At 42.7% G+C, this 24,673-nt stretch overlaps 2 protein-coding genes across 5 annotated transcripts in view; one reads left to right on the plus strand and one right to left on the minus strand.

The window, feature by feature from the left end:
* LOC137425011 (6-phosphofructo-2-kinase/fructose-2,6-bisphosphatase 4) overlaps positions 1 to 4,263 on the plus strand; it is a 94,255-nt gene extending 89,992 nt beyond the window's left edge. For 2 of the 3 annotated variants that reach the window (XM_068113000.2, XM_068112997.2), the window contains exon 14: positions 41 to 388. In XM_068113000.2, the coding sequence (XP_067969101.2) occupies positions 41 to 184 (144 nt within the window). In that variant the 3' untranslated portion in view covers positions 185 to 388. Of the gene's footprint in view, positions 1 to 40; positions 389 to 2,788 lie in introns of those variants that run through there. The other variant, XM_068112998.2, reaches the window with a different exon arrangement.
* The window catches only part of PRKCD (protein kinase C delta), a 114,062-nt gene continuing 93,576 nt past the window's right edge, over positions 4,188 to 24,673 (minus strand). For both annotated transcript variants that reach the window (XM_068112996.2, XM_078776185.1), the window contains 7 exons: positions 24,094 to 24,267; positions 14,268 to 14,359; positions 13,994 to 14,056; positions 13,750 to 13,888; positions 11,901 to 12,089; positions 10,598 to 10,726; positions 4,188 to 4,554 (listed from right to left, as the gene is read on the minus strand). In XM_068112996.2, coding sequence (XP_067969097.2) covers positions 4,396 to 4,554; positions 10,598 to 10,726; positions 11,901 to 12,089; positions 13,750 to 13,888; positions 13,994 to 14,056; positions 14,268 to 14,359; positions 24,094 to 24,267 — 945 coding nt within the window. In that variant the 3' untranslated portion in view covers positions 4,188 to 4,395. The remainder of the gene's footprint in view (positions 4,555 to 10,597; positions 10,727 to 11,900; positions 12,090 to 13,749; positions 13,889 to 13,993; positions 14,057 to 14,267; positions 14,360 to 24,093; positions 24,268 to 24,673) is intronic.

Raw genomic sequence — 24,673 nt, forward strand, 5'->3', positions numbered from 1 at the left:
GAACCCCGTAATTATTTTGTTCTTTCCCTTTTATTCGAAGGACATTGTATGGACTGCGGCTGGCTCTCCATCAGCACGGGTGTCACACTTTGAAGATCGGCAGATGTCAGGGACTTTGTGTGCTGAGATTTCCTCTCCATTGCTTGCCCAAGTGAGATGTTCTCTCAAAGTCGAACCTTGGTGAACTAAACTTATTTTGAGAGATCACGTGTCTAGCTAAGTGTTTACCGCTGCACAAAAATCCATACTGGCTTATCCTTTGGTTAAACCAATAATGCACTGGTATTTCCTGCCGATGCCAGCGCCTGGACACATCCTCCTTTCTCTCCTTTTTAACTTTTATTGGCATTTTGCATTTAATCTTTCAATATCGTTTACCAATCGTGAACAGTACTCAAAAGGGGGACGTGGGGGGGGGGGGGGGGGGGGGGGTAGGGGGGGGGGTAGGGAAACCACTCCATGTGAGACTTAACATGTGGGTTTTTATTTTATGGGACTATTTGGAGTCTGTGCATTTAAAAAGGAAAAAAGGAGCATTAAATGGAACCAAAATTTGTTGTAGGAAGGATTGATGTAAAAACACCTGGAAGAGGCCCCATGTTTACATCGGATATTTTTTGAAAGCACACAGCTCGTGTAAATATGTATAAAACCTTTGCTTGATGTAAATAAAGCTATGCAAGCTCTTTTCCTGAGCACCCTCCCCTTGAAGTTTTAAAAATTTCATTTTTTTTTAATTTGAGGCAATTTATAATTCTTCCCCCACCTCCCCCCAGATAAGTTAAGTGCGCTCAATGACCCACTCCTTTCAATTAGAACGGCCGAGCGATAACGTCAGGGGGACGTTTGCTAATACCAACCATAACGAAACTGCGGGGCAAAACTCCCATCCACTATTTACAGTCTAACCAATGGAAGAAAAGATGATTGGGCAGGTTGGAAACCGTTTATAAAGAATTTGGAAAAGGCAGGTATTTACAAAGCAAAAAGTGTCAACGACATCTTACCCCAAACACGTAAGCCCTTAGTCACTCATCTTATCACGAATATGCACAATGGGTGCCTCAAACATTCCGGAAGAAAGGTTGATAAACAGAAGTTAAGTAGGTTGATTATGGTGTCGATCCAGGCCTCACCCATATGTTAGCCAGACGGCTTGTGTGGTGCAGGTGAGGTGTGGTAATGCTAGTTATGAAAAGAGCTGTTTTGGACTTGTTTGACAATGCAAAAGCAGGTCAAGCCAGAGGTGTGTGTGATGGAAGGTGAAAGGGTGTAGCATTAGGATGTGCAAGACGTTTGTTTAAGGAGAGGAGTCGGTTTTGGGAGAATCACTGTTAACCCTTTCTCTGCTCGAGAGTTTGTGGTTTGTTCTGCAAGGTGCATATGAGGTACCCTCCATGGGGGAGAGGGGGTGACCAGGTCCTGGGCTCTGCTCCGTTCACCTGCTGCTCCACACCCGTCCCACTGCATTATCGGTGCTTGTCACATTGCGTTCCCCAGGCCTCAAACCTCAAAGCTGCTCTCGAATCACCTGACCTCTCAAACGAACGCCACTCGTGCTCTTCTCTCCCTTCTTCAGAACTGGACTCAACTTTGGGATCTCAGGGATCTTATCACCCTCGCTTCTGTCGTCTCGCACGTCTGCTTTGTGTTCCAGCCACGCCAATTGGCTGGCGCTCTGCGATCCAGGGCTGCTGGTACAACTCTGGCAGTGCTGGTGGTGTGCCGTTAATCCTGGTAGCGCTGGTGGCTTAGCTCTGCTGTGCCAAATGTGTTTGATGTATGCTATTGATGTTACTGAATGGATTTGTGTGGTTCGTGGCGTTTTGTAGAGTGAATGTGGTATGTGGTTGTAATCTGAGTCGTTGAGAATAAGGTTTGAGTATTGAGTTATAGAATGAGGAAGAGAACAATGGGGATAGTTCCAACTACATTCAAAACGCATCTTTCCCCTCCACCAATACGAGGTGGAGGGGTAAATTAGCGAAGGAAATTGCCACAGATATAACTACACGAGGGAACCCTTGTGTTGAATGCATCTCCCCGGAGTCTTCCAAAAGCGTAACGATATCAAAGAAAGGAAGCCGTTTATTCTTGAGCTTGTCGAGAGTTCAAAATGGGTGATTATATATACAGTATTTCTCAAAAGAAAAGAAAATTCTTGGGAGTGATTGAGGCAGCGGTGCGTTGACTATACACCGCCTGGGTTCTTTCTTTTAAAAAAAAATTATTATTATTTTTTGATTGAAAAAAAAAAAGTGCAATTTTCCCATAGGTTTGAATTGATATGAAGCAGCTTTCACTTCATTTTTTTTTTCTCCCTGAAGAGCAGTTTCATTTTTCTTTTTTTGCAGCCAAGTCTTAAACCATCTTGATGACCATGAAAAATGAAATTTGATATATATATGTATATATATATATAATTATTTTTTGTATACATAGTCGAGGCTTGTGGAAGAGCTAGTACACTGAACGGATCAGGACGCGAGACAAAATGAGATGCAAAACATGCATGCAGAAGGACTCCAAGGAGGGAAAACTGAAAAATTGAGGGGGTTTGATTCGTCAAGATAAAGCTGAGAGTAAGAGTGTGAGCCTTACAAAAGAGGCCTATGTGGCCTGACAACCCAAGTGGAGCAAACACAATGGTGGTGATTTTATGTTGAAGCTCCACACAGACAGACAATGTGTGTATATATATATATATTTATCGTTGCTTATTTGTTAACTGCCTTCTTACTTTTAATGTATTTAAAAGGTATCTTTCATTATTTATTTTCCTTTACAGAGAGTTGTGAAGATATGCTGAGGCTTCAAGAAATGCAAACATTGCTGCTGCTACAGCTCTCATTCTCCAGCATCCACTGAAATGTACATCCTTTGCTGCTGTGACACAGGGTATGGCAATTGCCAACCGCTGTAGAACTTGCTGGGCTACAGTGCATTGTGCTTTGCATAATTGTAAGATGCACAGGTTGTCAAAGTAGGGCTTAACTTCTGCTGTCTGCGTCAGTGCGTCATGTTCTTTGATCCACATGCGAAGATCGAAGTTCTGACTTGATCAGATTGCAATGCACACGTTTACAGTTATTTATTATTATTATTATTATTATTATTATTATTATTATTATTATTTTATACTGATAATCACTGTCCAGCACAATCCAAATGCTTGCTTGGGATGCAATCTTGAGTTTGGAAGGCAGGTGTCCCAGCTAGTTCATACTTTCCAACATGTCTGTCTCCTTCACCTTCCATGAAAAGAAATAACCGGAACATTTATCCTTTGCATCTCCCCGAGCCAAAAGTATCACCTTTGTTCTTAACATGTTGGTTTGGGCTCAGTTTGTGTCAAATAAACCTTGGCAGACTAAATAAAAACTGGAAATGATGCACTTAAACCATGTTAGACTGTCTTTTTTTTTATTATTAAATCCAACACCGTTTATTCAAATCTTGCAATCATTGCACTGGAGTTTTTGCAACCATTCATGTATTGTTTGAGGAGGAAGTTGTTTCATTTAAGCTAAATGAGTTGACCTTGAGGTTAAACTTTTTTGCATTTCCTTTTCTGCAGGGATATTTATAGTACAATTTTCCTTTGCTGGATACCATTTCATGATCGTTGAGTTGGAATGACCACGTTTTGTTTTGAATCGCTGCAAATAGTATGTCTGCTTTGGCTGGACAGTGACTTTCTTTTAATCCTTATTTTTGAAATGAAAAATATTTGGGGTGGGGGAGGGGGGGATTGCAAGTGATGGATGAGGTTAAGATTCATTGTTTGGAGAGTTTAAACCCTCGATCTCGAATAGTTTGACTGCAGAGCAGAATCGATACCGTTTGACTTTTTTTTTTTTTTTTTTTTTAACCCAGTAAGTGCTTTTTATCCAACCTGGCTGAGGCCTGTTCCTCCACCACTAGCACTTGCATTATTGGCTAGCATGACCTTTCGTGGAGTTTGAATGCATTAAGGCCTCAGCCCATGATTCCGCTAGACTGCGTTCCACCTTTTTCCTTGACAGTTTGTTATTTCTACTTTATGGTGATTTTAGTGAAGGAAGTGCTGGTATATTTATGATTTGTTCCTTAGTTTGTTTGTCACTAATTTTCGTTGTGTAGTTGTATATTAAAGGAGTAAGTTTACAAGCTATGCAGAGCTGGCGTTGCAAGAATAACAAATATCATAGATGTCAAGTTTTCTTTATTTCTTAAACTCCCATTACATTGTCACCAGCACCAATAAAATTCAGGAAGTATGAAGCCTTGCATTTTTTTTTCTTTTATACAAACGATTATTGATAAATTCCAGCTTTATCCAATTTAACATCTTTATCCCACCCCCATAAACCACATGCACAAGTATATCAGCAGAGTCAGAGGGCACATGGTTGACTAGTGCAAAAGGGAATGTTTCATTGCTTCGTTTATAAATGAGAATCCATTGAAAACATTCTGATCCATGGAGTCGGCCAAGTTCTTGTCACATTTGGATAGCTTGGGCTTCTCTCCAAGAAACTCCTTGTCGAAGTTGCTGAAATCTGATGTTGATTTCTGAAAGTCATTTTTTAAAAAAAATAATAAAACCAAGGTTAAAACATGTTAAAGAGCAATTGGAAAATGCAATTATTTAAGTGCCATTAACAAAATTGTACAATATATTTTAGTTCCAGGTCCAAAAATTTCCAGTCCAAAGAAATGGTTGAAGTTCCAGGCAACAATAACATAAAACCAAGTAGTAGTTGCCCAGTAAGGTAGGACCCAGGTCTCATTAAACCATTGGTTTTGGAGATACCTTTTTTTGGACTTATGGACTTTTTCAACTTTGAATTTTTTTTTTTTTGCTGATTAAGTTGTAACCTCAAGGGGGGACACAATCATGAATTTTTTTTTTAAGATATGTTTTGAGGACGATATCCCTGACTGATTAGCACAAAAATTTTGGGAGAATAAGCCAGATAATCGTTTTTAAATTGGACTATTTTCACTTCCCTTGTGCAAATGAGCTGCTTCCCTCAATTCGCATGATGTGAAATTTGCACAATTGATGGACTTGGATGTCCGTGTTTCTTCAGACTTTTTTTTTTGCATCCCTGACCCAAGAAGAGATTAATCATGTGTGTTGTGGTTGAAAAACCAAGGAACAATCAAATTTAACATCAAAACATGTTCATTCAAATTATTGTTTGTAAAAATCCCTTGGAGCCATCAGCATTCATATTTGATCAAGCTCACTACATGGGAAACAATCCTCAAATTGCTGAAACTGCCGTGCCGATACTTACCGGGCTAGAATAACCTGTTTATTTGAAGCGAGGCCCATGTGATCCAAGCTCGGAGCTTGTCCCGAAGTCGATATGCATATTACTAGAATACTGATGGACCAATTAGTCATCCTGTTTACCAAAAATCGCTATATTGGTTCACTGCGTCTATCAAGTCCGTAGATCACGATATACTCGACCAGCATATGGGAATATTTCAGGGTACGAAGTGCCCTCAGGTCTTTTTGGTCGGTAGCTCATTGGGGCTTCGTTTGTCATATGCCTTGAGGGCAGTTTGCCTTCTGGTAAGATAGCCGAGTGATCCAGAGACCTTTCACCGCACAGTCTTTCATATAAATGTTCGACACAAACTGGTTCGCAGAATGGCGACAGCCAACGTATCCTATAGGAGCGACCTGTGAACGTGCTGCTAATGCTTAGCCTTCAAGTTCAGCTGATTAAATAAATAATTTGACAGTCAAAGGATATGCCTCTGCCCATGTTCAATGCCAACTAAGTTGTTTGATCTTAAATCTTAAAAGAGAAAACATCAAATGTTTCTAACTTGGAATCCAGAAAATTATTTGAAGGACTCATAACCTGGGCTCAACTTAAAATTGAATTGGATCCTCTTGGTCCATTTGTGCCAAATTTGGTTAAAGTTCCTCTGGTTCTTAAGGTGGTAATGGATTAACGGTCACATGGCCATGGAGCTTTGAAATAAAGATCTAATCAGTTCATCTTTGCATCAAAGTATATACGGTACTTGTACCAAGGCTGGTTGGAATCCCTTCAGCAATTCCCAAATTATCGCTGTAACGAAAATGTATTACGCAAGGACGGCCAAATAGACAAACCAAAAACAAGGCCTCCGGTGCTACGAAATGTACGAAACCAAATGGTGCAGAAAGTGCAGCAAAAAAACATGCGATTCAAGAAGAATGGTTTTTAATCTGACAGGCATTTAAACTTTTATCGCATGTATGCACTTGAACTGGATTTAGTGTAGCATACAAAAATAAGCAATCATGTATGTCTGCTCACTTTGGAATGAAAAATGGCTGGGCCAATATACCAAATTTTGTGTACATGCTCAGGGTGCCAATGACCATGTCAGGTAACAGGCACAATCCCCCTCCCCTAATTCTTCTTTTTTTCTTTTTTGTATACAAGATCGAGATGTAAGAGCAAACATTAATGACAAAAAAAAAAAAGACGAAATAAAGGGAGCAGGCTACAAGATGGGGAGAGGGGCAAGCACACAAGTACAACATTTGAGAGCAGGGAGATCTGTGGGAGGGAGAGGGTTTGGGGGGAGGAGGCATGGGAAGGGGGGTGGAAGAGGTTAAAAAAAAAAAAACATGGACACAGCTAGGACTTCCAGGAAAGAAATCAGTATTTCAGAAGTGTATCTGGGGTGAATTAACAGGGGTAGAAAAAATATTTGGATGGGGGAAGATGAGATGGTGGTGAACAGCTGTTTTAAAGACCTGGAGGGAGGAGTGGGATTGAAGAGATTGAGGGAGTTTGTTCCAGAGGCGGGAGAAAAGAGGAATGAAAGAAGGTGAGCAGAGAGTCTAGATTTTGGCAGTTTCACCAGAAGAGGGCTGCAGGCAGATCTTGTGACCTGTAGGAGTATTTGGGGGACAGGGCTGGGGGGGCTAGGCCAGAGAGGAGTCGGTAGAAGACAAAGACCACCAACCTGCCTGCGGTGATTGAGTGAAAGGCCAAAGACTGGTTGGTAATGACGAGTTCCTTTACTATTTCAGACAAAAGTCGAGCAACATTCAAAGTACACCACCCCCATGCCAAATAAATAACATATCCTCCAGCGTGCAACATTGCCGGGGTGCCTCAGGTGCCCGGTTACCGCCGTGCATCACAGACGGAATTGGGAGGGAGTGGTGTGCAATAATTATTGAGATTAATTGCGCAATTAAAATAAATGATAATTGTAAAATAATTTTCTTAATCAATTCGCTAATAGCATACCTAAACCATCACTACTTCATCCAAATCTAACTTTTGAAAATTAATTAAGCAATTAATCCAAAAAAAATAATGAATAATCGATTAACCAATAAATCAAAAATACCCTTTACAGCCAAATCATTTGGTCACTGTCACGTCCAAATTTCAGCTTGGGATTGATGACTGAGATGAGCTCAAATGGGGCAAAATGAGCCCTTTCAGCTGAGATGAGCTCAAAGGATGGCTGAGATATCGCCCGGACAAACAAATGAAAAATCGGTCAGAGACCGAGGACTTGCCGGAATGTACTTTTTTTTAAATCGGCCATTTTGGATCATTAAAAATAAATAATGACCTCTGCCAAAGTTCAAATGATGTGGGTTTAATCTCTACATGAGAGAATTCCACATAGCTATTTGGGCAGTGTATAAGCTAACAGATCGATGTCTCCATTGATCTTGCCAAGGCCGTAACACTTATCGGCTCAAAATCCTTTTAACTGTTGAATTGGTAGTTCTTACAATGAAGGAAACACGTATCGGGAGTACATACGACATATCGATTGTGAATGTGACAGCTCTGAGGCGTGCTTCGCATTGCAGTGACTGCGAGCACCAACATGGCGGCTGCAAGATTAAATTCTGGCTTCAAGCCCCCTCACCACCCAAAGCCTTCAACCAGACATTAACACACTCCTCCCCCTTCATTCCCGTTCTTCAAAGCAAAGTGGTAAAAATTGTTGTATCGACATTATATATTACGAGCAACAGTACCCGCCCTAAGGGCGGGGCTTCAACTGGGAGGCGCAAATGATTGGGTGACCATCGTTTTGGGTGAGCTTGACCTTGGGCCGAGAGCTAAAAATTGGGCACAGTCTATTCCAGGGCAAGGCAAATATGTGTTAAAAAAAGAAGAAAAAAAAAAGGCGATGCTATGTGCAATGATGTAGACAAAGTACTGCGCACAAACAGACAGACAAACCAACATACTTGCCGGAATCTATTCCGGCAAGTAACAAACGGAGTGAAAACTGAGTACTCCTTTTCGGTGCCGCCATCACCAGGCCCCCTCCGGTGCCTGGCGATGTCGTGCAGCGCCTGGAGATGGAACAGCTTTGGAATTATACAGACTTGGCATTTAATATGGAATATTTTTTTTGTGGGGGTGAACTTACTTTTCAAGATGTCTTAGAACCAAAAGTTCATTGGAATTATGTTGAAATTATTCTAGATTTTGTTAATGTGACCTTTAAAAGAAACAAAAACCACATTTGACATTTTGAAACGAATAAATTGATCCTTGAAAGTGATGTAAACTGATATCGAACTCAATTCATGAACAGTAGTGTTAAACTTCTGTACGTTTTCCAGAAGTATCTCTTTATTTTGCACATTAGCCAAAATTCTTTTTAACAAAAACAAAACTTAAATTATGACTGGGATTACGGACAGTAAAATTACAGTTCAGTACGTCGTGTAACCCCCACGAGCATTCAGGAGAGCACGTAGACGTTGAGGCATGCTGTTCACGAGATTTGCCAAGGTTTGCACAGGAATCGCTTGCCATGCAGTGACAATAGCCTGGTGCAATTCACGCACAGAGGTCGGCTGCTGGTCCAAGTGGTCGATTTGACGCGTTAATTCTGCCCACAAGTTCTCTATCGGATTCATATCCGGGGACATGGCAGGCCACTCCATATGCTCTACACCACGGTCAGCAAGAAAGTGTTGGATCATGCGAGCACGATGAGGCCGTGCATTGTCATCTTGGAAGACAGTTTCCTCGAAAGGCTGCACGAGCAAATGGAAGCAATGTTTCTTCCAGAATGGCCCTGTACTTGAACTGGTTCAGGTTTCCATTCAGAACAAGCAGGTCAGTTTTGCCCCCTGCATGAAAAGCAGCCCAAACGGTCACCCCACCACCTCCAGCTTGGACTCATGGCATTATACAATCTTTGTTGTAGGCTTCATGCACTTGTCTGCGCACTCGGACGCGGCCATCTTGACGACAGACCAGAAATCTAAACTCGTCACTGAAGATCACGTGATTCCAGTGTCCTGGCTGCCATTGACGGTGCTCTCTGGCCCACTGCAATCGGCGCTGGCGGTGTTGTCTGGTCAGGCGTGGCTTTCTCAGGGGACGCCTGGCACGATAGCCTGCTTGAACCAGTCGTTGGTTGACTAGCCTTCTGGATACAGGCACATTTGTCAGTTCCTGCCTCTCAGCCCTAAGCCGATTAGCTGCCTTGGTACGGCCATTGCAGACTAACCGGTGCAGCTGGCGATCATCCCTCCTTGTGGTTCTGCGGGGACGTCCTGGCCTCGGTATTGGAGTAGGGACACCCCTCTGAGCATTTCGTTTCAGGATCTTTGACACCTGACCTTGAGTGATGCCATACTGCCGAGCAATAGCACGCTGTTTCATGCCGTAATTTCGTAAAGCCACCACTCCATGACAAACAGCATTGTCGAGTTGACGGACCATCTCCAGAGGAAGCGGCAATAACTTTTGGAGACGTGCAACATTTGTTTTCCACTAATATAGAATGCAACATCCCTTGTATACCTGACTGTGAAGCCAATCATCAAATGCACCTGTCCGTACATTTTGCCATGCCACCTGTGATATAATCCTGTTGTTGACTTCTTGCTGCGAGAGACAATCAGTGACTTGGTTCTTTTAACAAATAAATCACCAAAGTGTAAAAGAAACTCACCAGATTGATATACTGAGTTAAGAAAGTAAACCCGTCAAGAAAAAAAAAATATTCCATATTAAATGCCAAGTCTGTAGTTGAGATATCTTGCCCTCGATCTTTTGCAATTGTTTCAATCAGAAATCGGCAACAGCCACCAACTCTAATGAGACCTTTTGAAAAGTTAAATGAACTCTTTCCCAATAGATTGGTCAATGATTTGATTGAAATTGATTTCTAAGGATGGAAAAGCTGAAAAGTACCAACCAATGATTTTATGAATGCTCGGTTTATGAAGTCTCAATTTCGATGTTAATCCGATATAACTTGTAATGTAATGAGTCTAAATATTCAGTCATTTTTACACGGTTTATGATCCCCTCACTTTGTTCTGTTAATCAAATTGATTTTGGTCTTGATAAACCCCTACCATGGCATCTGCAACTGCACCATGAACATTTACAAATCTGATCAAATTGCTTCTCCATCGTGGAATTAACCATCTTTCCTGGTCTGAACTGCACAGGGCTTCTGTTTCACTGGCTGGGGGTGACCAGGTCTTCCACATCAGATTTTCTGAATAGAAACTTCAGAACCGAGGGTTGCTGTTTATAATCACAAACTTAACCTGTTATAAAACGCTTCAACATCCAAATAGGAACCTTACCACTTTGGGTTTGAAAGGTGGTGTCACTGCTCGCTTCTCCAGGTTTACCCAGTTGATCGTTTTGAAGAATGCTTGCTCTCGAATGTTGCCCACAACCCCCAAACGTTTTCCTGGTTCTCGCTCGAACAGCTGGAGCAAGGGATAAAGATATTTTATCTGATTCAATCATTAAATTTTACATCATCATACTAAAATAAGGTAACTATGTACTCGTATGTATGATTATCGAATCAAACAGTGGGGCCAATCTCACCCAAATTTTGCATTCTTGCTCAGTTTACTCAGGATCAGGTCATGGGCACAAAAAAAAATACCCCCCCCCCCACCCCCACCCCACCCCGCAAGAATTGGGAGACTCAATCATCACCTCAACACAGAGTAGTACAAGTGGTTTAATCCAATGACCCCTGCTGGAGGGAGCGGGTGGTGACACCCTTTTTTCCTTTCAGAGGGAACGGGTGTTACTAAAAGATGATGCATCCGTCCATCTGTCACATGAAGAAGCAGGATCTCGAGCAAGGAGGGGTATTGCCCCATATTCACACCCGTTGAGAGCAGGTATTACCAGTTCTTGCAAATATTACCTTTCAGGGTGCAATCTGAACTGAACAAGTTGAGGTTAAATTATCCAAATATTTTCATTCCCATTTTCTATGCTGGATTGTATGCGACAGGAAGATGTACATGAATACACATGAATAAGAAAATGTACATGAAATATAGTTTTTCAATAAGGCATATTATGGGGCAGAAGGGAAGGGGGAAGGGCAAGATGGGGGGGGGGGGGGGAGATGTCCTTTTACACTTCTTTACATATACCATGTGGGCAAGCATGAGAGGCCTAGAGATATGCATAAACACCTCTGAGCTGTCCAACCTGGGTTGAAATCCTGACCTGGCTATAAATTGTCATCCCGATGTCTCATAGGCAGGGTGAGGGATCATTGTGTGTGCCATCCCTCGGATGGACATTAAACTGGGCATCCCATCTCCAGCATTAGTTGGTGGATGCTCAAGATCCCATGGTGGCGTTTGAGAAGAGTAGGTGACCTGAACAAATTACAAATTCCTGCTGTAACCTACAGGGGGCACTGCACCAGTGGCACAGCCACGCTCCAGAAATGATCAGCCAGCGGCCATAGGCTGCATAATATGAATTAATTCGATCAGAGCATACAATATCTGGCAGCGGCTCCAATGTGAAGTCAAGGAAGCAATGGTCAATCCAATTTAGTAGATGAGCGTTAAACACCAGATTACAAAAAGGCTTGACTGCACGAACGTGGAGTGTAAGTTGTGGCACCTGATCAAGAATGTTTCGGGCATCCCGGGAAATCCACCGGGGATAGTGGGGAACGTCCATGCGGATAGACTCGAAGAGTGCGTCCTCATCATCCCCGTGAAAGGGAGACTGCCCAACAAGCATTTCGTACAGGAGGACTCCGAAGGACCACCAGTCCACCGATGTGTTGTATTTCTGCCCGAGTAAGATCTGTAAATGAAACACAACATTGTTTGAACAACTTTAACAGAGCAGGAATCTCCAAAATGCCCAACATGCTACGTCATTGACTTCAAACTTACGGCTATAAAAGTCGAACATTGATATTTCGTGTTGCTAACAAGTCAAAACAACAAACAACAGGCATTTTAAGGCCATTTTCCCTGCTAGAGCGGGGGTTAGCCTTGCGGTCCCCATGACAATCTTCTCCATCTTGCCCTATTTTCTGCATCTAGTTGCAGATGTTGCATTCTAGTGATGCAACATTGCATCACAACATCATTCAAGTGATGACATCATTCAAGTGATGTGAATCATTCATCATTCAACATCATTATCATCATTCATTCAATCAATTCATCATTCAACATCATTCAAGTGATGCATCATTGCATCAACATCATCAACAACATTCTAGTGATGTTGCATTCTTTGTTTTCTAGATGCATCTAGTTGCATTCTCCTTGCACAGGCTAACAAGTCACTCGGCCACAAAGCGACTGTGCGTTGCCCGGTCAAGCCGGGTACTTTTGCTCGTTGCAAATAAAGTCAGTGATCAATCGGGGTGTTAACAACAACAACAACAACATACTGGGTTGAGGTTAAAATAAAACTGAAGGCAGCATTGTATTGGAAAATGATTTGGATTTGGAAACCTAGCTCATCACAGGAGAATTACCACGGTTCTTTTGAATTCACCACGATCCAGCTCGCTCGATGATTTTCAGGCAAGAGGTAATTTACGTGCTGCAGCTCATCTGGTTTACATGCAGTTGCAGCTCAAGCATTGCGATCGACTCAGTGTTTGATGTCCTTCGGGAAACTTGGGATGGAAACTAAAATGTTGTGAAAACCTCCAAAAATCAAGAGACAAAAGGAATTTTTCAAATCAGACTCGGTGGCGTAACGGTTAGAGCGTCCGCTCCGCGTCTGGGAACTAAGCGGTTTGAAGCCCGGCCGGATAATACCAAAAACTTGGTATTACCTGGCCGGGTTTGGCAGATGTGGGTTTGGCGGATGCCAGGAGAACGCTAGCTGCCCAAATGCATAGTGCCAACTGTAAAGTTTGGTGGAGGAGGAATAATGGTCTGGGTTGTTTTTCATGGTTCGGGCTAGGCCCCTAAATTCCAGTGAAGGGAAATCTTAACACGACAGCATACAATGACATTCCAGACGATTGTGTGCTTCAACTTGGTGGCAACAGTTTGCGGAAGGCCCTTTCCTGTTTCAACATGACAATGCCCTCGTGCACAAAGCGAAGTCCATACAGAAATGGTTTGTCGAGATCGGTGTGGAACAACTTGACTGGCCTCCACAGAGCCCTGACATCAACCCCATCGAACACCTTTGGGATGAATCGGAAACCCCGACTGTGAGCTAAGCCTAATCGTCCAACATCAGGGCCCGACCTCACTCATGCTCTTGTGGCTGAATGGAAGCAAATCCCCGCAGCAATGTTCCAACATCTTGTAGAAAGCCTTCCTAGCAGAGTGGAGGCTGTTATAGCAGCAAAGGGAGAGGGTGGGGGGGACCAACTCCATATTAATGCCCATGATTTTGGAATGAGATGTTCGACGAGCACATATGGGTGTGATGCTTGGGTGTCCACATACTTTTGGCGATGTAGTGTACATTCACATGAGCACGTTACCTCTGGTGCAATATAGTCTGGTGTGCCGCAGAATGTACCCGTCTTCAAATTGCCACCAACATTCTCCTTGCACATGCCGAAGTCTGCGATCTTTACGTGCCCATCACGGTCGAGCAACACGTTGTCCAACTTCAGGTCTCTGGTAAGAAACACAACGTTAACAAAAAGTGACTTGGAGCCAGTTCACAGATTTGGAAAAACATTTTTGACCAAATACAAGTTAACGATAGTATATTGGAATCACCTGTACACAATGCCTCTTGAATGAAGGAATTGGAGGGCGCAAATGATCTCGGCTGCATAAAACCTGCAACATGTTGAAAAGGGTCCGTTGGATAGCATGGGATGTTGAGGTAGTGCAAGTCTGACTTCTCTTGTTAATCATAATCTGGGTTTTTACAACGTTTTTATGGGAGAAGATACAAAACATTTACCACCAATGATCGGTGCACTCGACCACACAGGACGGCAATAACAAATTCCCCAAATGGCTGAAACGATGAGTTGGAATAACTTACATTGCGCGGGCGGCGTCGAATTTGCCTTTTTCCTGGATGTGAAACATGAGGTCTCCACCGTTCAAGAACTCCATTACAAAAAACAAGTAATCCTGGGAGGGCCACAGTGCATGGACATTACAATTGTGATGAACAATTTTTTTTTTTCGATGTCTTTGCGATTCATGTCCTGAACATGATGGGATTGATAAACTTTAGCCCAAGCATTGATACACAAAGATTGTTCCTATAAACTCCACAGAACTACAAAGTTCATTTTAATGCAACTTATCGCAAACTAATAAAGACTTACAGAGAGGTTACATGTTCATGTCCAGTTTCATATTCCATATTTTTCTCTACAAAGAGTAAGACTTATCGAAAGAGCAAGGTTAAATTGACAGGGGGGTATGAAGCGTTAATGGGAGTAATAAAGATCATGAGTCAGGATGCAGGATGACACGAGGTGACCGTGCACTGCCTGCTTGAAGCCCTGGAGGGAGGAGTGGGTTTCATAGATGGGAGAAATGAGAAACAAAATCTGTTTTATGTTTTGCAAAGATTCTATCTCTTTCATGACAGGGGTGAGAATACTCCTTGGAGGTCTCTGCACTTTATTGAAAGAAGAAGAAGAAGTAGAGGAAGAAGAAGCACAGCAGAGTTGAATTTACAGCTGCACTCGTAACTAGACTTGAACCGCAACCAAGCTCACTTTGATAATAACAAATGAAAGTGCTTCTAAAAAATAGGACCACTGGACCTGTAGCTTATCTGGGCCCTGGCCTAATGGTGTAACCCAAAAGGGTAGAATTCTGACGAGTGGGTCTGGAGAAAAAGATTTTTGAAGGAATTTATAAAGTCGGCCATTTTGCAGGCAGGACAGACAGTGCACGATGACAATACCTTATCTGGAATTCCAATTCTAGATAAGATAATACTATATTCGCCACTACCTTGTCCTAATCGGACAGCACGTCGGGCTCATTGGGAGATTAAGCATAAATTAGGAGCCCGAATCATTGTTCAAACAAAACACGATCATTGGACGTCACGATTAACATGAAGCGTGCACACAATTTGAAAAAGAGTCGAGCATGTTCAAAATGTTTTCTGTGCAGTTTCTCAGCTTTATGTATTAATAGATTCCACATAAAGTTTGCTGCTTTTATTATCCCTGAAGTTAAAACCTTGGGTAAAGTTGAAAGAATAATATCACTTACCGACTTTTCGTCTCACCACTTCCGAATGGTGGTGAATTCTCATCACTAGATGGACTTAGACCACAAAAACAGTTTTAAAGTGTGTAACTTGATACAGATGCTGTATGAACGGTGCAGAGGTTTGAACGGTTGTCCGGCCTGGGTTTAATTCCCTACCCGATTATACATTGTCGGATTGGTCCTTCGCAAATAGGGTGCCGCATCACGTGGTACGCCTGCCCAGCATTAGTTGGTGGGTTGATTCGTAAATCAAAGCAGAAAATGAGTCAATCCTGAAATGAATTTAATCGGTGGTGGGGGGTGGTTCGAATCCAGCCTGCGGCTTCTTGGCTGCATCATTTTCCGGGGACACTGCTGTGCCACTGATGCAATGCCCCCCTACCCCCCATTACCAGTAAGCTGGTACTCATTTTGCCAACCTCGGAAGGATGACAGGCTGAGGCCTTGAACAACTGCGGGAATCGGTGCACTCAGGACTGCTGGAGAAACAAAGACCTGCGTCCAACCAATGGGCCCAAAGACAACACTGACCTTAGTCACTCCATTCAGTGGCTGGAGGCTCATCCACCATTTGTTTTTATGTGAGTCAGGGCTCTTGGTGAACATCGCCATGGGATTGTAGCAGATAGTTGTATGAACTGTGATCGTGCTGTCCAGATTGGAAACTTTTTGACAAGATGAACTGGCTCCACAACCCCCTCACTATTTTTAGATGGCCAGCTGCAGAAAACAAGAAGAAGTGCTCTGGGACCGATGATGACGTCTCTGGTCAGCAGTCAGAAAACAATTCATGATGGTTCCATTTCTGTGTTGCATGGGGGTCATCTGCTTCACACTGTAGTTTGGCCACAACCTTCCAACCAACGTTTGGCCACAATCCTAGAACTATCACCGATTCTTGAGAATGCTGGAATCGTAGCGAAGCATGCGGAGTCACATGCTCACGCACTTACTATCTATCTATCTATCTATCTATCTATAATTCCAGTAATGTCTGTGTGTCTGTGTGTCTGTGTGTCTGTGTGTCTGTGTGTCTGTGTGTTTGTCTGTGACCGCTGTTTCTCGACAACCACGGGTCCGATATACTTTAAACTTGCCAGGTATATTGCTGGGGACCCGAGGATGTGCCTTTTCAAGGTTTTAAATTAATCGGACAAGTACTTACCGAGCTATGTCCAAAAAACGCTTCAACCAATCAGAGAGCAGCGAGCTATCACGTGTGCCGAACGTGGCGATCAGACTCTACCTCGGACGGCACATTTGAGAGCGTATTCATTTATTTCACGTTGGAAAACTATGTTGCCGTTAAACTATGTTTTAAAACGAATTCAAACTGCGATTAAATTAAAACGATTCATCGTAACTGCGACGATTTGCGAACTTCCGGTCCGGCAGCCAATCACAGAACGCTTTGTTGCGTAGGCGTGGCCGATGTGAGAACGAGCGGAGCTGAGCGCGTTACGAGCTGACCGCCATTACGTTACGGTTCGTAATTCGATTTCTTCCGGAGAAAATAATAATTTCTCGATTTCTTATGCGCATTATTTCTCCCAATTCAGTCAGAGCGAAGGGCGGAAGCGAAGAGCGTTGTTTTTTTTGTTTACGGGCGTACGGGCGGGGTAGAGCGTACGGGTAGCGTTTTTTTTTTTTTTGGCAAGGAACGGGCACCCACGTACGGGCAATGCCCTAGTGCTTACAACTCTCCAAATGCCACAGCAAGGGATTCCCTCATTGTAATGGTGGTTGGAAACGATACAGATCTAATCGTCATGCTGGTAGCCTGAGCAACTCCTTCCATGAATTTGTATATGCTCTGCCGCAGCAAACCAATGATAGCGTTCAATGCAAAGGAACTCCAGCCGGCATTGGGTCATATGAAACAGCACATACTGTCCATTCACGCATTCATAGGGTGTGATACAACACCGAGAGTGTAATTGCAGATCAAGGAACGGTTGGGACAAATCGTCCCTCACCGAGTGGGGATGGCAAGCTCATGATCAAACACCAATTCTGATCGGCCCAGACCAACCTGCTGCCCCCCAGAAACCTATCGATGTTGTCACATGTGCATGTAAAACTGGCCGCCAAAGGCATGTGGATGGAGGGAAGCAGGATTGGGGTATTCGGAAATGTGCATCAATTACGTGGGCATGTCATGTTGTAATGCACCGGATGTTGAGAGCCTGGGAGCTAAAGAAACTGATAACCAACCAAGTCATATTCTAAAGAGACTGCGGCAAGCAAATCCATATTTCAGTTTAATGTGCATAATCGTTTTTTGAGAATTGATGTCGTGTCTTTTAGTTGTATTATAATTTATTGCAAATTGTCCAACCTGCATGCATCAAATAAACATAGGGGCAATACCCCTGGCGCTCACTTGGTAGAACACTATACTACACCGGCTAAGGGTATTTTAAACAAATTTTAATGGTTGCTAGAAGACAGGGCAGCATGTAGAATCATACTAACATAATCATAAGAACTTTAAACAAACAACGAAAAAAATACCTATTTTGGGGGGGGGGCAATGCCAGCCCCCTCCCTCAACCCCATATACCTCCGAAGACCCCAATTTTTCTAATGCCTTGAACAAACATTGGTACATCATGGGTGATTAAGGTTGTGGTGAAGTTTCTTCGAAATTGTGTGTGTAGTTTCTGAGAAGAAAGCAAATACCTATTTTAGGGGGGCCGAACCTGGATCCACTTTGACCCCCCCGTAGACCCCCTTAGACTTTGATTTTCTTTGTGTCGTGAACAAACTTCGGTACAACACGGTTGATGAAGGTTGTGGTCAAGTTTCATCGAAATAGTGTGTGTAGTTTCAGAGGAAAAAGCAAATTCCTGTTTTGGTGATTAAACCTGGATCCACTTTGACCCCGATATTTTTAATGCCGTGAACAAACTTTAGTCAAAACACAACAAATATCATTGTGCCAAATTTGGTCGCAATCCTATCAGTGGTTTAGGAGAAGTTTCAAGTGTTTACGGACTGACTGACTGACGACGCGCCATCGCATAAGCTCCCCTGAACTTCGTTCCAGGTGAGCTAAAAATAAGATGTTGACTATGTATACAAAACTTCATCAAAATTGAATGATTAAAAAATGCTGTTGACGGACAGACGGACATCCAAATTTTATATAATTTGTCAAAATGTTTTATCAGATGGTCCACTCTCTATGTTGATTATATGTAGCAACTTTCATCAAAATTCATCCACAACTTTTGAAAAATAGTGTTTTCAGACAGAAGGGCAAACGGACATTTAATGATTTAAATATGGCTTTGCAATGCTCTACCACCTCACATTGAGTATTGACCTCAAACACACCTGGCCTTCAGAGCCCTTAACCCCTCCTCTGTCCTATAGCTCAGACATGTTCATACTGAAAACAAATCCGTTGCATGCCAATTTGCATCCCCTCTTTCCCTCCCCCACACTCCACTTACCCACCCCTTTGATTACTTTCTCTTTCTCTTTCTCTTTCTCTTTCTCTCTCTCTACCTTCGCTCCCTCTCCTCTCTTAATATTCCCATCACAAAGCGACCCTGCACTGCCCCATAACTGCTGGGTACTTTTGCTAGTTCAGTATAATATACAGTAGGACCCCCGCTATTCGCGGGTTCCACGTATTCGCAGGTGATAAAATCCGACCTGTTTCTCTATTCACGGAAAAGTCTCGCAAATTTGCGGGTTTTTTTTATTCGCCAACATGTTCCACGAAATCGCGTTTTTTCCCCTATTTGTGGCCGTGTTCCATCAAAGGCCGTGTTCCACGAATTTGCTGTTAATTGGTGTTAATCCTGGTGTTAATTCAACGATCGACCGGGATTCAAACTCAGGATCCCAAGCCAGCACCCTAACCGCTAAGCCGACACCAGGCTTAATATGTATGTATATGAATGAATGAATGAATGATCGTTTTAAGGCCATTTTCCCCGCTAGAGCGGGGGTTGGCCTTGTGGGCCCCATGAGCTCATGGTTCCCTGTTTGAGGCAATGTTTTTTTATGGCCGGATGCCCTTCGTTCCTGACGCCTTACTTGAAGTTACAGGACTTGAAGTTACAGGCCTTTGAGAATTCATTTCGTACTATAAAGGGCAACTTTCATCGGATTTTCTTCCCGTTTTTTTTCAACCGAGTCTAAAACTATGTTAGCGACGGTGAAAAATGAAATGATATATCGAATTTGATTTGAAATAAAACTGTGTGAGAGAGGAAGACACCACGGGCCTACAAAACAGGCCTCAAAGGCCTGTAACACCTGGATATGTATATATAGACAGATAAATATATATACAGTATATACACATATATATATATATATAGTATTTCTTCCAATAAATGCCCTGTCCCCTCCAATATGCACCAGCCCCCTATGGGGGATGTCAAAAAATATACACACGCCCTCTAATAAATGCTACAGTGAAGTTATTGGGCATAAGCAATATTTTCAGTGCATTCAGAAAGTATTCAGACCCCTTCACTTTTTTCACATTTTGTTATGTTGCAGCCTTATGCTGAAATCGTTTAAATTCATTTCTTCCCTCATCAATCTACACTCAATACCCCCATAACGACAAAGAGAAAACAGGATTTTAGAAAGTTTTGCAAATTTATTAAAAATAAAAAACTGAAATATCACATTGACATAAGTATTCAGACCCTTAACTCAGTACTAAGTTGAAGCACCTTTGGCAGCGATTACAGCCTCGAGTCTTCTTGGGTATGACGCGACAAGCTTTGCACACCTGGATTTTGGGATTTTCTGCCATTCTTCTCTGCACATCCTCTCAAGCTCTGTCAGGTTGGATGGGGACCGTTTGGTAGACAGCCATTTTCAGGTCTCTCCAGAGATGTTTGATTGGGTTCAAGTCAGGGCTCTGGCTGGGCCACTCAAGGTCCTTCACAGAGTTGTCCCTAAGCCACTCCTGCGTTGTCTTGGCTATGGGCTTAGGGTCATTGTCCTGTTGGAAGGTGAACCTTTGGCCCAGTCTGAGGTCCTGAGCACACTGTTTCAGGTTTTCATTAAGGATATCTCTGTACTTAGCTCCGTTCATTGTACCCTCATCCCTGACCAGTCCCCCAGTCCCTGCTGCTGAAAACACCCCCACAACATGATGCTTCCACCACCATGCTTCACCGTTGGGATGGTATTGGGGAGGTGATGAGCGGTGCCTAGTTTCCTCCAGACATGACACTTAGAATTGAGGCCAAACAGTTAAATCTTGGTTTCATCAGACCACAGAATCTTGTTTCTCACAGTCTGAGTCCTTCAGGTGCTTTTTTGCAAACTCCAAGCAGGCTTTCATGTGTCTTTCACTGAGGAGAGGCTTCCGTCTGGCCACTCTGCCATAAAGCCCAGATCGGTGGAGTGTTGCAGTGATGGTTGTCCTTCTGGAAGTTTCTCCCATCTCTACACAGGATCTCTGGAGCTCAGCCAGAGTGACCATCGGGTTCTTGGTCACCTCTTACCAAGGCCCTTCTCCCCCGATTGCTCAGTTTGGCCGGGCGGCCAGCTCTAGGAAGAGTCCTGGTTGTTCCAAACTTCTTCCATTTAAGAATTATGGAGGCCACTGTGCTCTTGGGGACCTTCAATGCAGCAGATTTTTTTGTAGGCTTCCCCAAATCTGTGCCTCGACACAATCCTGTCTCTGAGCTCTGCAGCCAGTTCCTTAGACGTCATGGCTTGGTTTTTGCTCTGATATGCATTGTCAGCAGTGAGACCTTACAGTCACGTGAAAAAGTAAGTACACCCCATGTAAAGTTTAGACTTTTTCAACATATTTCAACATACAGCTGTTTGATCTTCATTTCAACAATATTGATAGATAAAGGTGATATAATATAACAAATATCATGAAGCATTTACATTTTGTAGTCCATTGTATAATTTAAATAAACATAAATGCAAATGTTGCATGTGGAAAAAGTAAGTTCACCCCTACATTTATCACTACTTCAAATACCTAAAATTAGAATCAGGGGCACCAGCTCAGGTGCAAATGATTAGAACATCGTTACAGAGGATCTTGGAGGAACCTGTCTTATTTAAACCTCAGACATTTAGTTTGGTTTGCTCTTTGTTGTTGAAGTGTGCGGCGTCACCATGCCTAGATCAAAAGAGCTCTGTGAGGCCTTCAGAAAGAAGGTTATAGATGCCTACGAGTCTGGGAAGGGATTTAAAAAGATCTCCAAACAATTTGAAATCAATCATTCGACTGTCCGGAATATCATCTACAAGTGGAGAACATTCCAAACAACTGCCAACTTGTTCAGGCCAGGCTGAAAGATGCTGAAAGAAGTCTCGAAGAACCCCAGAATGTCATCACGGGACCTACAGGTAGCTCTTGCCACTGTTGATGTCAAAGTGCATGAGTCTACCATTAGAAAGGGGCTGCACAAATTTGTTCTACAAGGGAGGTGTGCCAGGAGGAAACCTTTGCTGTCCAGAAAGAACATCAGGGCAAGACTAAAGTTTGCCAATGAACACCTAGGCAAAGACCAGCACTTCTGGAACAATGTGCACTGGACAGATGAGTCAAAGGTAGAGCTATTTGGCCACAGTACCAGAAGACATGTTTGGCGAAAACCAAAGACAGCATTTGACCACAAGAACCTGATACCAACTGTAAAGCATGGTGGTGGAAATATTATGGTTTGGGGCAGCTTTGCTGCATCAGGGCCTGGGCAGCTCACCATCATAGAATCCACCATGAATTCTTCATTGTACCAGAGGGTGCTTGAGGATAATGTGAGGCCATCTGTCGGAAAGTTGAAGCTCAACCGAAGGTGGACCTTGCAACATGACAATGACCCTAAACATACCAGTAAATCCACCAAGGAATGGCTGAAAAGAAAGAAATGGAGGGTTCTGGAATGGCCAAGTCAAAGCCTGGATCTAAATCCCATCAAGATGTTGTGGGGGGATTTGAAACGAGCTGTGCATGCAAGAAACCCCTCAAACATCGCACAGCTGAAAGAATTCTGCATGGAGAAGTGTGCAAAAATTTCTCCCAGTCGATGTCAGAGACTGGTAGAGTGGTAGACAGTTATAAGAAACGCCGACTTGAGGTTTTTTCTGCCAAAGGGGGCAATCCGACCTATTAGAGCAAGGGGTGTACTTACCTTTTCCACATGTGAAATTTGCATTTATGTTTATTTAAATGATACAATGGACTACAAAATGTAAATGTTTCATGATATTTGTTATATTATATCACCTTTATCTATCAATATTGTTGAAATGAAGATCAAATAGCTGTATGTTGAAATATGTTGAATAAGTCAAAACTTTACATGGGGTGTACTTACTTTTTCACCTGACTGCATATAGACAGGTGTGTGCCTTTACAAATCATGTCCAATTAATTGAATTTACCACAGGTGGTCTCCAATCAAGGTGTAGACACATCTCAAATATGATCAAGAGAAATGGGAGGCACCTGAGCTAAATTTCAAGTGTCATAGCAAAGGGTCTGAATACTTATGTCAATGTGATATTTCAGTTTTTTCTTATTAATAAATTTGCAAAACTTATTAAAATCCTGTTTTCTCTTTGTCATTATGGGGTATTGAGTGTAGATTGATGAGGGAAAAAATGAATTTAAACGATTTCAGCATAAGGCTGCAACATAACAAAATGTTTTTAAAAAGTGAAGTGGCCTGAATACTTTCTGAATGCACTATATATATATATATCACTGCCAAACATCTTTTTCCTTTGTAATCATTACAAAAGAGTGTCCATCCGTCCGCCGGCTTTATTCTAAAAGGTTCCTGCTGCCGTAGAATAATAAAAATGGTACTGTTGGAAAGCTAATCTCCAGAGGTCTCTCCAGAGATGTTCGATTGGGTTCAAATCAGGGCTCTAGCTGGGCCACTCAAGGACCTCCACAGAGGGGACCACGGTGCCCGAAAAAGGCCAACCCCCGCCCTGCGGGGAAAAATGGCCTCTAAAGGTGGTCTCTGTTGGAAAGCTAATAATCGATTTCATTAGTTGGAAAGCTAATAATCGATTTTATTGGTTGGAAAGCTAATAATCGATTTATTTGAAAATATCATGTCCATTTAAACAGAATGATGCCTGTTTTAAAAGCCATTCTTTCAGGCATTAAAGAAAAAGAAGCAGGATGAGGAGTTTATCCCTAATCAGGCCGGGAGGAGGATGGGGCGGATTCCGGCGCTGAGTGTTCTTGACGTACATAGTGCATACTCGGGTGCTCAGATGTACATACTCAAAAACTCAAAAAAAATGTTTTGACAAATTTTATGAAAACTACCACCTGATGTATGACATGTTCAGGGACCCTAAAAGCTGTAGAGAAACTTTGGTGGGGCTGGTCCCAAAGCTAAGGGAGTAGTTCGGGGACAGACAGACAGACTGATAGACAGTCCTGCTTTATTATATAGATATATATGCAACATTGGAGGATAAAAGTAAATTGTGGATAACATTGGCAATATGGAGTGCAATGAAGAAGGCAAAGAATATGAGGAAGGTGGCAAGAAGCAATGGAAATCAGCAAGGAGAGAAGGAAGGGAATTAAAATAAATAAACAAATACATTTTAAATAAAAGTGAGCCTCTTTTTTCTGGCTCTGCAAAGGCACACCGTACTGGGCTCTGGAATGTGCTGTAGAGATGAGTGAGGAATGGATGCTCCCAAGCCAAGGCAAGCACCCTCTTCTCTATCATAGTACATTCGACATCATCGTCCATCAGCACCACGTCCTTCTTCAGCGCCTTCACAGCAAAATACTGTTGCTTGCCCGTAAGTTCAGCCAACAGGACCTGGCATAGCCAAAATGCCAAAAGAGAAAAGTTGTCAAAAGCATTGAATTTTCCGATTCTGATGCGCTATTGTGAGTGATGAGCGAGTCATCACTCACAATAGTGAGTGCAAGTAATGCTTTGCTCATTATACCGAATATCAAATTGTGTTAAAATACCAAATTGATTCGAATGAGTTCCTGCCAAGGTTTTTTTAGAAAATGTGAAGGGTAAGGGATAAAAGAGAGGCAGAGAAAAGTGTCGGTGCTGTTACAGAGTGTCGGTGCTGCCTAAGCAGTTTATTGCAAGAGTTATACTGGGTGGTTTGCCTTTGCCTTCTCAGCAGTAGTTGGGGCAGGAATTTGTAATTTGTTCAGGGAATGCAATGGATACCGAATACATGTATACATACTAGAAGCACCCGCTC

The sequence above is a fragment of the Myxine glutinosa genome, chromosome 4 (assembly GCF_964187855.1).
Source record: "Myxine glutinosa chromosome 4, kmMyxGlut1.1, whole genome shotgun sequence".
NCBI lineage: Eukaryota > Metazoa > Chordata > Myxini > Myxiniformes > Myxinidae > Myxine > Myxine glutinosa.